The sequence below is a fragment of the Jatropha curcas genome, chromosome 2, assembly GCF_041381405.1.
Source record: "Jatropha curcas cultivar XTBG-Jc1 chromosome 2, XTBG_Jcur_1.0, whole genome shotgun sequence".
Lineage (NCBI taxonomy): Eukaryota > Viridiplantae > Streptophyta > Magnoliopsida > Malpighiales > Euphorbiaceae > Jatropha > Jatropha curcas.
The window spans coordinates 3,252,930-3,266,146 of record NC_143152.1 but is presented as its reverse complement, the minus strand read 5'-3'; the positions used below and the strand labels follow the sequence as shown (position 1 = coordinate 3,266,146).

At 34.5% G+C, this 13,217-nt stretch overlaps 2 protein-coding genes across 8 annotated transcripts; one reads left to right on the top strand and one right to left on the bottom strand.

The window, feature by feature from the left end:
* Positions 1-157: 157 nt before the first annotated feature.
* On the bottom strand, positions 158-5,416 carry LOC105645185 (uncharacterized). 2 transcript variants are annotated; one of them, XM_012230714.4, is made up of 7 exons: positions 4,793-5,416; positions 4,395-4,591; positions 4,155-4,262; positions 1,893-4,069; positions 1,672-1,747; positions 638-815; positions 158-484 (listed from the first exon to the last, which is right to left on the bottom strand). In XM_012230714.4, exons 1-6 carry the CDS (start codon positions 4,875-4,877, stop codon positions 663-665), a joined length of 2,796 nt encoding a protein of 931 aa, XP_012086104.1. In that variant the 5' UTR covers positions 4,878-5,416; the 3' UTR covers positions 158-484; positions 638-662. The 2 variants fall into 2 exon arrangements, with proteins under 2 accessions (XP_012086104.1, XP_012086105.1); XM_012230715.4 differs by lacking the exon at positions 4,793-5,416 and having other exon boundaries at positions 1,893-4,047; positions 4,395-4,535.
* An 856-nt stretch (positions 5,417-6,272) lies between these two features.
* On the top strand, positions 6,273-12,610 carry ATSRL1 (PRP38 family protein). 6 transcript variants are annotated; one of them, XM_012230716.4, is made up of 5 exons: positions 6,273-6,430; positions 7,241-7,635; positions 11,076-11,156; positions 11,381-11,452; positions 11,543-12,610. In XM_012230716.4, exons 2-5 carry the CDS (start codon positions 7,348-7,350, stop codon positions 12,350-12,352), a joined length of 1,251 nt encoding a protein of 416 aa, XP_012086106.1. In that variant the 5' UTR covers positions 6,273-6,430; positions 7,241-7,347; the 3' UTR covers positions 12,353-12,610. The 6 variants fall into 6 exon arrangements, with proteins under 6 accessions (XP_012086106.1, XP_089574028.1, XP_089574027.1 ...); XM_089717902.1 differs by lacking the exon at positions 6,273-6,430 and adding an exon at positions 10,608-10,717 and having other exon boundaries at positions 7,494-7,635; XM_089717901.1 differs by lacking the exons at positions 6,273-6,430; positions 7,241-7,635 and adding exons at positions 7,659-10,505; positions 10,608-10,717.
* The last annotated feature ends 607 nt before the right edge of the window (positions 12,611-13,217 follow it).

The following is a 13,217-nucleotide window of genomic DNA, read 5'->3' as shown; positions in this document are numbered from 1 at the left end:
GCTATAGAATCTCATTCTATAGTTTGATTGATAAAGTAACCTGGACTTGTACCAGTGCAAAAGAAAATTTCAGCAGAACATGGTATTTTGCAAAAAAGAACATTTTCATGGTTCAGAACAAGATTTCTTTTAGCAAAGCAAAGTTAAAAGATTCTCATTATTACAATTTACAAGCTTTTTTTTCATTGAACAGCAAAAGTATCTATACATATGAAATTGAAACAACTGCAATGTCTAAATTCTAGGTATCTACCCCTTACAATGTTGGAGAGAAAAATACAGAAGAGTCCATCCTATACTACTCAAGCTCTTTGGACAATAATCTATCATATTTGTCATGATCTGAAGTAGAAGTGTGCATTCTAACTTCCTAAACTTCTGACTCACAGATAGCAAAACTGAACACACGGCATCAACCATATCATCAGGCAAGCAGTGCTATTTTTCTCGACGTCTGGCATGACTGTTGTATAGCTACCACAACCTATAAGCAAAAGGATCCCTCAGACTGCTCATTAATGAAGAGAATTAAGATGAGATTTGTCCAATGTAATCTTCCAGAAACCAGGGATTAAAGGAAAATTAATTATTAATAAATTCAGTAAGAAGCAGACCAAAGTATGGGAAAGTAACTTACCAAGCAAAGAGACCAGGCTGACAAACTATTTGCATTTAGAACTTCCCTTGCACATATTTCTCCATTTGTCCTTAAGGTCTATTGTAGTTCGGTGACTAAATATCGTACTACCATACTCCAAAATTTGCTTCCACGGGATAGTTCTGTCACCAGCAGTTGAAAATTTCTGCACTCCTTCCTATAAAAAAAAGAATGGAAACATTAACTAAACCAACGAGAACTGAAAAAAAGAAAAGAAAAACAGTAGTCGAATGGACATATATGAAGCATATATGAATATATAAAAGAAATTTCAAAGAGAAAAGTATAAAAACACTATGGTTTAAAATGTTCGCACTGTGACTCAGTACCTAAGATTTTCATACCTATCACTTTAGTTATACCTTTTTGGTTGACATTATCAAATCAATCTTATATTGCACTAATGTGAAAAAGTAAAAATTACTTTTGCAAATTATACATGTGACACCTAGATAAATCAACGTAAGGCATCAAGTCAGTGCAATGCTATCAATTCTTTGTTTTTGTAAATTAAAATTTTATCACAGAAAACATTATGTAAAAATATGTTTTACTCTTTAGGAATATAAAAACATCATTGATAAAAAAAGATTCAACTCATGTAATGAGTTATTTTACATCAGATAATCAGTCATAAATGCACTGTTAATAGTGTCGATCAAAAATGATATTTAAGTGAACAAAGGATGAAAAAGTCAGGTACTTGATTGATACCCCAAAAGAAGAAAGAGAAAACCCCAGCCTCCAAAGTGAAAAACAGGTAAACCACTTGATCTTTTGCAAACTTCACCTCATCATAAAAAGTAAAACCAAAACACCATATATGTGCTTGACAAGTTACAAAAATCATATATACTGCTAAGAAAATCTCCATTTACACATGCAGGCACATATAGTTTTGATGAGCTTATATCAAGAATATGAATATGTTTTTGCTTATATGAAGTAACACACTGGAGTCTGGACCACCATAAAGGCATGTCAAATCATAACTGGACATGTTAATTCTGTACCTTAAGCATCTCTTCCTCCTTAGCTGTCCATGGAACTTTCTTTCGCCTCAATGTCCGAGGCAATGCTGGGAATACACTGCACATTGAAACAGAATGTACATATACCATCAACTATTTATCACAGGAATAACATTCTACTACTTCATGAAAATTGGTAATAAAGAAAGACAACAATAATCAAGAGAACACTGAATAATTAGATATTAGCAGTAAAAACTTACTATTGCCTCTCTCTCCCCCGGAATTTTCTGGAGTAATTAGAGATTATATTTTCCTCATTTCCCTCAACAGAGGTTTCTCTATCAATATCTACGGCACCAACAGGCTTCTCAATCAGATCGCCATTCTGTTGCTCTAGAACTTCCCTCTGAAATCCTCCATTAGATTGTTTTTTATTTAAAGAGACTACAACCTCTTTGTTTGTAGACATTTGATTATCACCATTGCTGTTTGGGTCAGCACAAATTTGGTCTTGTCTGTCAGTTTCCGTTACATGTAAGCATTCTGGAGCCAGCTCTTTCCTTTCCTTTTCTCCAGGAGTTACATCTGGCTCTTTTTCTCTATCCAGTGAATTTACATCAGGACATGATATTATAGGTTCCATCGGTTGCTTATCACCTTGTCTTTTCTTAAGTTGTTCATTGACTTTATTCGCATGCCCTTCATGGTGGTAGTCTTTATCAATATCTATGGCACCAACAGGCTTCTCAACCAAATCACTATTCTGTTGCTCTAGAACTTCCCTCTGAATTCCTCCATTAGTTTGTGTTTTATTTAAAGAGATAACAACCTCTTTGTTTTTAGACATTTGATTATCAACATTGCTGTTTGGGTCAGCACAAATTTGGTCTTGTCTGTCAGTTTCCCTTACATGTAAGCATTCTGGAACCAGCTCTTTCCTTTCCTTTTCTCCAGGAGTTACATCTGGCTCTTCTTCTCCATCCAGTAAATTTACATCGGGACATGATATTATAGGTTCCATTGGTTTCCCATCACCTTGTCTTTTCTTAAGTTGGTCATTCAATCTATTCGCATGCCCTTCATTATTTGTTTGATCAGATTCTTTCTCTGCCAAATTCCCACTCTCATGGACCATGTAAAGATGACACCTATCTTCATTCTGTTCTAAATTATTTTGTCCATTGCTACGTGATCTCCTAGTACGTCTACAAATGAATGCACCTAGTTCCTTCCTAGCCAAAGAGGCATTTTTCTTGGCTTGGAGGTACTTGGAGATAGCAAGTGAATATGCACAAAATGGGCAGTAAAATTCTCCATTCTCATCAAATCTTGGTGAGGAACCCAAGCACTTTTCATGAACCACCAATGGACAACCAACAGCGTTACAGACCAACAACTGACCACCTTCGCTACATTTCACACAAAGGTTTTGCTCGGTCCAGTTTTCCTGAGAAACATGATTTAACGTGCATTGAGAGCTCAAGAAATGACTCTTTTCCATAGCCACATCAACCCGCTCATGACAATACTCATCACCATCAATTGAAGTGTCTTTTTCATAAAGATGCTCCGTACCACAACCTGCTTTTTCAACAGTAATCCTTCTAGAAATTTCACTCGAGGAAACAGCATTTACTGATTTTACTTGATTACCATCACTGATATTGTTGGTGTCACCAGCAAAGACCTTTTGCTGGGTTCTCGCAAAGGGTGTATCATTTGATGTGCTAGGTTCAGCTTTATTGACTTCATCCACAAACATATATTGACAGGGTCTATCTCCAGATGTATCTGGCAGCATATTATTGGCATTATGATCATTCTCACGTTGATATTGCTGGAATTCAACATCAGCATTAGCATTAGGACTTCTCCCAAGCCTCTCTATAGCAACAAATTTGTAATGACCATTCTCTGAATATCTAGATTCACCCAACCCTCCTGCTTGAGACTCTCCTTCCATATGACAACTTTCATACTCTGTAACTCTAACCATCGCTTCAGAAGAATCTTCTATCAACTCATAACCACATTGAGGATTCAAATAATGTTCCATGGACTTATTAGCAGAGGATGTACCATGCTTAAACTTCTTGACATTTAAATTGAGATCACCATCTTGTTCATCGTGGTACGCTCCAGCTGGATGTTCATTATCCATATCACCTTTTTTCCTCTTAAAAAGTAAAAATTCTCTATGATATGAATCACCTTCTACCATTCCTTTCGTATTTTCAAGTGACAAAGAAATGGTGCCCCCTTCTGGTGCCATAGTTTGTGAGCCAGAGGCATTGCTGTCAATCCCCCTAGTAAGTGCATTACGACCACCATAATCCACAGTGATCCTATCATTCCCAACATTTTTATGCACCAGCCCACTAAGTTCTGTCAAGGAATCATCATACGGATGGGTACCTTCAAGAATTGTATCTTTCAGCTGTTTGTAAACAACAAAGGAATCAAACATAGTAAATGATGCAGAATAACTAATTACCTAAAAGCAAAAAGGACATTTGCATTACCTGTTCTAAAGCACATTTTGGCATGGAAGCTCTTTTGTGCATGATGAAAGGATGAATATCCCATTTCAACAGATCCCCTCCTGGCATTTTTAAATCTGATAATGCTCTCTGAGCGTAGAGAAATCCAGGAATTCGCATAAAAAAAGTACCATAATTAAAACCAGATTATATAAGAAATGTATTATAGCTTCGAATTTCCTTTAGTTAAGTGGTTCCTTCAAACAAAAGGCAAAAAACTACCTCTTTCAGTACAGATTGGAGCATATCTTCGCAGCTCTTTGAGAATTCAAATGCATCTTTTGGCTCTGTCACAGAAGGAACATCTTTCCCAACTTCTTTACTAGTGCCAAACAATTGCTCCAAGCATCTTAAAGCAACCATTTCCCTTGTGCTATTTCCCAAATCCTCAGATAATTCTGGAGCCTCATCAATCAAATCTGAAAGAAATGAACCATAAAAAAATACACCTTAAACACTGCCTATTCCAAATTAGCAGCAGCTGCAGCAAGTTTCTACGGCAAGCTTAGAATTAGCTTCATATATTTCATATCTCACCCATTAAAACCAATCAAAACAATATTTGCTTTCAGAATACATGAAAATCGCTCATACTCAGAGATAAATATACGTATACATACCATGTATAAATGATGGGTCCAATTGCTGGAACTGTGCTAGATACTCAATAGACCAAAGCCACGCCATCCTCGAAGAGTCAGCCATGAAATTTGATATTCAAAATGTTCTTAAAACCCACAACTTTTCTTATCTCAAGTATTTTTTTTTTCCCCATAATGGGGCTGCACGGATGGTTAAAAAACTCAATTGTACAAAGAATGCCACATAAAACTTCTTGTTTATAAGCAATATATATATAACCCTAACTTCTGACTTAAGAGAGAATGTTGGAATTGAAAGAGTGTTTTTTTTTTTTTTTTATAACCTAACATTAGGTTTTCTGAATTGCAGACATAGATTCGCAGAATTAAATGGTGAATCGCAATGGAAAAGCATCTCTTTCAATTGGGGTGGACAACAGATTGGTGGATATGATTCCATATCGAATGGGGTCCTTACAGGAGATGGGAGAACATGAAACAGTTGCTCATGTGATGTGTTATGTACCACGAACGTTTCACCATTTTAATTCATGTTTATTCGCTCACTCTTCTTTGAATCAACGGTTCGTTTTGGCCATTCTTATTGAACTGTTATCCTTTTTCCTTAAAAAAAGAAAAAGAAAGAAAGAAAGAAAATCATGCAACGGGTTTTTCTGGGTTAACCAGACGGAGGACGGACTTATACCAAATCAATTGAATTACACGTCATACTATCAAAAAAAAAAATGAATTACACGTCATAAATTACCCATACACAATATTAATATTATTTTAAAAAATTTTAATTATAATTTTTTATTTAATTAAAATAAAAAATAATATACTAATTTTTAGAAATTAAAAGATATATATTATCTATCATAATATATATAAACAATTATATTCTTAATAGCCATATTATAATTTAACAATAACCACCATTAAAATTTTACCAAATACCAATATTAATTAGCTAATTGTTATCAACTAAAACTACTAGGTATTAACAACTATCATTAATTATGAATTGATATGAATAGTTAAATCAAACAAATCAATAACTGATATCAACAACAAAATAAATTTTAGATATTTTTCTTACGGAGACCGAAACTAACTATATATATTTTTAAAATTCCTAAAAAAAAGCTATATATATATATATATATATTTAAAAACATACATAAAATTTATAAGAAGAAATTTTAATTTTGAAGAATTTGGTCCCTAAGCCCCACCTATTAGCACTGGTTGAAAGAAGATTAACCACACGATTCTTTGATTTCCATCGTCTTTTATTTGAAAATATCTTATTATTTTAAAGATTTATACAATATAAAATTCTTAAAAAATAAATTAATTTCCAAAATTAAATTTATACAACTTCGTCCGAAATTAATTTTAAACCTAATCGAACATTGAACATTTATCTTTCATATCCTCCTGCATTTATACGATGTCGCTTCTCGCATAGCCTAAAATTGAATCCAACCATTCATTCGAAGCCAATTAATCTAAGCCATTCAACCATTCATATAAAGGAATCATCTCTCCCTCAACCTCATTACCATTCTCGAGCCCTAAAAATTTCAGTGCTCTCATCAATCGGAGGCACAAAAGAAGATTCATCAAGCAACCATCTACCTTTTGCGATACCAGGCTACCAGCCATAGTAAGGTAAACTATCCCTACTCTCTTTTTCTTTGCTTCAATTGCCCTAGTTTTTTATTTTTTTATCCCTAAAATAACAAAATCTGAAAATCGTAACGGGGTTTCTAATAAAATTGACTTTGACATAATTTTTTTTCTTTCGTCTACGAAGAAGTACTAAATTTTCAATTTCACCGAATCAAAAGAGCATATTCATATATTTAGCGAATCCCAATTTTGACTTCTCAATTGCAGCGAATGTTGGTTTCCTCTTCTCTCTCTAAAAGTCTCTTATCTTTTCAAGAAAATCATGGAGAATATTCATATATTTAGTTTTTGTAAGTTTTTATTTTAAGTTGGTAGAGCACCGTACTCGTTTTATTATCTGTTTAAGTTTTAGTGTTTATGGTTATTCTCTATGTAAATAAGAAAACAGAAAAAGTGACGACTCTTTACTGTAATTTTCAATTGTTTTCTTCTTTGAGAAAAGACTTTTTCTGTTTTTACATTGGAAAAGATTGTTTCCATATTCGATTATTTCTCATACTTTTAAAGTTTCAAACGTTAAAGAAAAAATTTAAACTCAATCTGTTTATAACTTATGCTGCCTTATTCCTATATCTACTTCTAAGTCATACTAGCGTATGGCTGAGGAAAAATCATACCTGTGTTCTCTACGATACGTAGTTGTTGACTGGGTTGTTTTGTTTGGTTTCATGAATTTTTCAGCAAATGCAAACAACTTTCGATACCCTTTAATTTCCTCTTTTCAAAATTCTGTCTCTTTTCGTTACTATTTGGCTAATTTTGTTACCGTTTGATGATTTGTTGATGTAGGAATGGAATTTTAAGGTTTTTATGAACTGATACTGCAAGATAACTACATACATTGTCAATTTGGATTGTTAAGAACTTAGGAGTGGAAGTATTTTTGATAATCATTTATGGAGATACAAACAAGTGGGAAGCCTATTGATTCCCTGCTGGAGAAAGTTCTTTGTATGAATATTCTGTCCTCTGATTATTTCAAGGAGCTATATCGTTTAAAGACTTACCATGAAGTGATAGATGAAATCTATAACCAAGTTGATCATGTGGAGCCTTGGATGACTGGGAACTGTCGTGGCCCGTCGACTGCTTTCTGTCTTCTGTACAAGTTTTTCACCATGAAACTAACAGTCAAACAAATGCATGGTCTATTAAAGCACAAGGATTCTCCTTATATCAGAGCGGTATATGCCATACCCTAATTTATTTATATTTGTTTTATAATGATTTAAATTGGAGGGATAATTTATATTGATTAGATGTTTCATTTATTTATTTATTATATGATCATGCATTTGCAGCGGATTGAGATGAGCATTTATATATAGAATGTGCATAATGGCTTAATAATGATCTCTGGTTTTGCTAAATCAGCCCCAGACGTAGCTGATCCCTTGTATTGCAAGTTGCTTATAGTTGTTTTTTTAATGCTGGCATAATCCAACCTGCTTGTCTTGAATTTATAATTTCTTTTTCCTAAAACTTGATTAATTTATAATTTCTTTTGCCTAAAACTTGATTATGACGTATGCTTGATGATCCCCCCATGGATACCAAAAACTTCTGTTATCCGCTCTTTATGTTTGTGCCTTCCATTCAAATTCAGAATGGAAATGACATTTGTTTTTGCTTATTTGATGTGAACTGCCTTCGTTGATTATTCTGTCATATGCAAAATCAAAGCTTCTTTTAACATTAAATTCTTTTCTTTCCTTTTTTTTCACCTTGTTTATTTCTGCACATTCTTGCACTATACATTTTGGAATTCGAGCATCAGTTCATCATGCACCAACAATTTGTTTAGAAACATTTCATTAGAGAGCAAATTGGTGAGCTAATTAAGGATGTAAAAAGGGAGCAGATTGCTAGTGAGCAAATAAGAAAGCAAAAAGGGCCTCTAAATTAAAGGGTGTTATGGATTACTAAATCATCTACCCACTATAAAGAGAAGGATGTGGCTCCGAAGTCATTGTAAGGGTAGAAGCTAGGTCCCTTCTGAGGGAGGGTGTCCATGGTTTCAGGTAAGTGAGGGGATTTGTTTCCTGAAATTGTTATTCTCTTATTCCTGTTATTTGGATCTCCGTTAAGCTTGTATTTCTTTCTTAGTTAACAGTAAAGCTTCTTTACCACATTTCTATTGAGTTGTTGGTTATTCTGTTTACTGTCAAATAAAGACATGAAAGGAATGAAGGAAAGCTTCTTTACTGTTTACTGTTAATTGAGCTGCAACTTTAATTTATAGCCAGTAGGTGATCTAGTCATCCTTATCACCCCCTTAATTGGTATGATTGTTGGCACTTCTTGCTTCCTAACAATGTGCTCCCTTCTTCCCTCTACTCCGTAACAATTTCCCTTCTTATCTCTTTATTTGACTCCCTGCTTTCCTCCCTAAAACAGTTTCACCATCCTCAAATATTCAGCCCAAGTCCCAATTGTCCCTCTTTTCTATTGTTTTCTGTTCTGTTGTGTTCATTCTTCCTTTGCCCCCCTCCCCAAAAGAAAAGGAAAAAAAAGAAAGAGAGGAAAGAGCTTAAAAAATAAGCTTCCAATCTAAAAGGGAAATAGGGAATCGATAGTAAATGTAAAAAGATAAATTAATTTTTCTCCTTTATGCAGGGAACTTCTGGAAGAATAAACTAGAATGTAATAAGTTCATGTCTTTGCATTTCTGGATTTTTAGTTTCATATACTGAATAAATTAATTCTAGATAAATTAATTTTGACTTCTTTTTATTCAAGGATTTGTGGAAGAATAAACTAGAATTTAATATGTTCATGTCTTTATATTTCTAGATTCTTAGTTTCATGTACTGAATAATTTAATTTTACTGATGCATTTAGAGGCTGACGTTTACTAGGTGATAATTGTGTTTATATGCCAATCATTGCTGGCATTGCTGACAAAATTTGAAGTTATAATAATTTATACTTGTGTATTTCCGTGTAAACTCTGTAATGGAATATAGACACCAACCACTTGGTTCGCCTCCATTATAGAAAGGTGTCTGGTTTGGTTTGCTTTATAAGTCAGCCAAACCTGCTCTTAAGTAGAAAGTCATGAGTAGAGAACATTCAATTTGGCTTATAAGTTAAAAAATTACTTTAAGTGTAGGATTATCTATTTATTTTAAAATTACTCCTTGACCAATTAAAGGACTATATTATCAGAATGACTTTTAAAATTGTTAAAACTACCATCATTTTAACAAATCCTTCAACTTCCTATGTGATTAATGTACCCTTTTTTTTGTTATTGTGATGAATGAAGTTATTTTTATGTGGCCATCAACCAAATACTCGAACTATTTAACAGTAATTTTTAAAGTAATTTTGCCAAATATTTATCAATTTATTTTTAAATTAACTTATAAGTCAGATTTAAAAAGTAGGTAGTCAAACCAAACACCATCTGATTGTCCATGTTACCCTTAATAGATACCTGGCATCAAGGTTGGGTGATAAGCTGATATACAAGGTAGAAGCCTGTCACAAAAGTGTTGATCTTCATATTAATAGAACTTGACAAGAGTTAACTTCTTTCAGTTACTTGAAATTTGTTTTGGCACTTTATAAGCTAATATATGTGCATGTCCATATCTGCTCGTCAGTGTTCTTTTTTTTTTTTTTTTACTTGTTCTCCCTTTCCTTTTCTTTTTCCCCTCAATATCTGGGCCTCAGTAAGAAATGATTCAGAATTGTTTTTAGAATTAGTTTTTGATATTATTACATTACATGTTCCCATGGTTTTCGCTTTAATTTTTGTTATTCAAGTCTCAAGATAGAATTTCAACATCAATAATGATTTTTATCAATACTTCAGTTTTCCTGTTATGACAGTCTTTATCATCAGTCGTTATTTTTAGTAGTTATGCTTCCCTTCAACTACATATAAGGAATTAAATATTCAATCAGACCTTACACTCATTTGTTCTATCAACTAAATATCTGAGATTAGGTATGTTCTTATTATTAGTTGGGTTCACTTTGAAATAATATTGACTGATTTCGCTGGAGTGTGAACACTCCAAAATTAAAGAGCTTGTTCGTTCATGAGGTAATGGACAAAACATCTCTGATTTTGGTCTTTTTAAAATCTTTATTTTCATGCTCTAGTACATATATGCATGCGTGATAATGCCCTTGTTTTTCATAGCAGATTTCTACAAACCCAGGTTGAGGTGTACTTGTTTCTTTGAGTTGCTAAGACTTTCCCACTCCCACATTATACTGCCCTTGCTTTGCCGAGCTGATATACGCAACACCAAGGTTTGAGGTGTCTCATTTTTTTGATTCTCACTCCTAGATTTTTATGATATTGTTAAATATCTGGGATTTTGAACAACACAACCAGTATTATATCCCTTATGTATCTCCCGGGTCCTGTTGCTGCTACTTCTCAATTTTTGAAGCTGAGGATGGGGATGTTGTATTTTGTTGGCATCAAAATTTTAGAGGTCACATTTCATTACCTGCATCTATGACAATTTCTACTCTCATTGTGCACATATGGGCACATGTTTTGTGCTTGATTGTTTTGATCTCCTTGTTATTGTAGGCCTTATCTGCATCATCTTAATTTTGAGCTTGTGATACTGTTGACTGATGCATTGAAATTTGATTGCAGATTGGATTCCTCTACTTGAGATATGCTGCTGATCCAAAGACTTTATGGAATTGGTTTGAGCCATACATCAAAGATGACGAGGTACTTCCTCATGACCTTTGCTTTATTCATAATTTAGAATTTCTCTGCATAGAATAGTTCAGGAAATCTATGTTGCAATGCAGAATCATTTGCCTGTCACAATTTTTTAGATTTTAATCTGGGTGTAAACTTGGTGAAACATAAATATGCATCTTTCTTATTCAGAGTCTGTAAACTTTCCTTTTTGTTATAATCTGTTCAAATGATGATGTATCATATTTCAGGAATTCTCTCCGGGTTCTAACGGACGAAAGGCTACAATGGGTGTATATGTGCGTGATTTGCTCCTTGGACAGGTAAGTTGTGATCTTCTATTTCTTTGTACTATTTTCATGTTCTCTTACTGTTATTTAGCAAAAGCAATTAACGCTGTGTCGCTCTTACAGTACTACTTTGATACCCTTTTCCCCCGCATTCCTGTTCCTGTTATGCGGCAGATTGGGTCAAATCTTGAGAAAATGAAGCTTCCCACAAAACCTTCTGGTTCAACTGGGGATTCGGTACGACATGGATCTGATGACACTGCACGCCGACCACCATCTGTGAAGGCTGCACTTTCAGTGTCTTTTGGTCAGCGTGCTCCTCATCGTGCATCGACTAGGGACTCCTCACCTGTTCGCCGTACGCTACCACCACCCTCTTATGATAGAGGGAGTGATGATCCAAGAAGATCTCCCAGCAACCGTCGCAGCCAAAGTCATGAATATTCTGATAAAGAATATTCAGAGAGAGATAGGGATCGGGACCAGGACCGAGACCGAGATGGGCGTGACAGAGACGGGGGTCGAGACAGAGATCGGGACAGAGAAAGAGACAGGGATAGAGACCGAAGGTATGATTATGACCGGAGATACAGGTATTCTGAGAGAGAAAGCAGAAGGGACTATGAAAGGAGCAGCCGTGATGGAAGCAGACACTATAGAGAAAGTACTCGGAGAAGTCATAGTCGGAGTCGCAGCAGAAGCAGGAGCAGAAGTCGTAGTATGCAAGCTGCTGCTTCACCATTTGATCGTCATTCTAGTCCACCTAGGGATGGAAACAAGGATAGGACATCTGCATCTAGCAATCTGGCAAAGCTCAAGGATATGTATGGTGATGCAAGTGATCAGAAAGGGGATGCTGGCCTGGAAAGGGTTCCTCGAAGGGATAATGGTGGTGAAGAGGTGATTCGGCTTGGTGGATCTACTTGGAAGTAGTTGAAAGATAAGTCATATGTATCATTTGGGTATTCAGACAAGGCTAACTTATTTGATCAAATGAACGAACAATTACCTTGATGAGCTTTTTATTCTCTGTAGGCATAGATAGTAAGTTACAATTGATGGATGATATTTCATACACCGGCCCATGTAATGTGATGAGTCAGGGGGATGTATGTATGTTAGGTTCCTCCTCACTTTGCAATTGTTACATTCTGTTTTTAATGCTTCATGGTAGCTCAATTGTTTAGACTACTTTGGACATGTTTCTTCTCATGTGTTTGCTTGAGAGTATTTCATTTTATTTTTGGGAGCTTCATAGGAGGGAAGCAGTTTGGATTTGAATGGATCGTTATTATTATTATTATTAAGAAAAAAACTTGGGGTAGCTAGGAATTGATATTAATGGATAATATGGATGAATATGCTTCCAAGAGCTTATTTAGCAATGAATTTCATAAAATTTATTTATTAATTCACTTTTTTTTTTTTTTTTTTTCGTAATTGGTATAAATGACCATTCATTTTGAATGTTTATATTTCATTTAATTTGTATGAAATTGATTATATTAAGAAATATTCCATTTCACCCAAGTGGATTTGGATTTATATGAGATTGAACTTTTCCATATGGATGGGTGAAATGAAAATAGCTCAGTTGTTTGAAATAGCTTCATCTAAGTTTCCAGAAAATAGGTATCACATCAGCTGACTCAGCTTTCTGGCTTTTGATTGTAAATTTGAATAGATACGTGGAACACAATAGAATAAGAAAAAAAAAAAAGGAAGGGGGGGGGGGGGGGGGGGGGGGGAATTGAGGTACAATATTATCATTTTCCCAATTTTCAATGCTGATCAAATA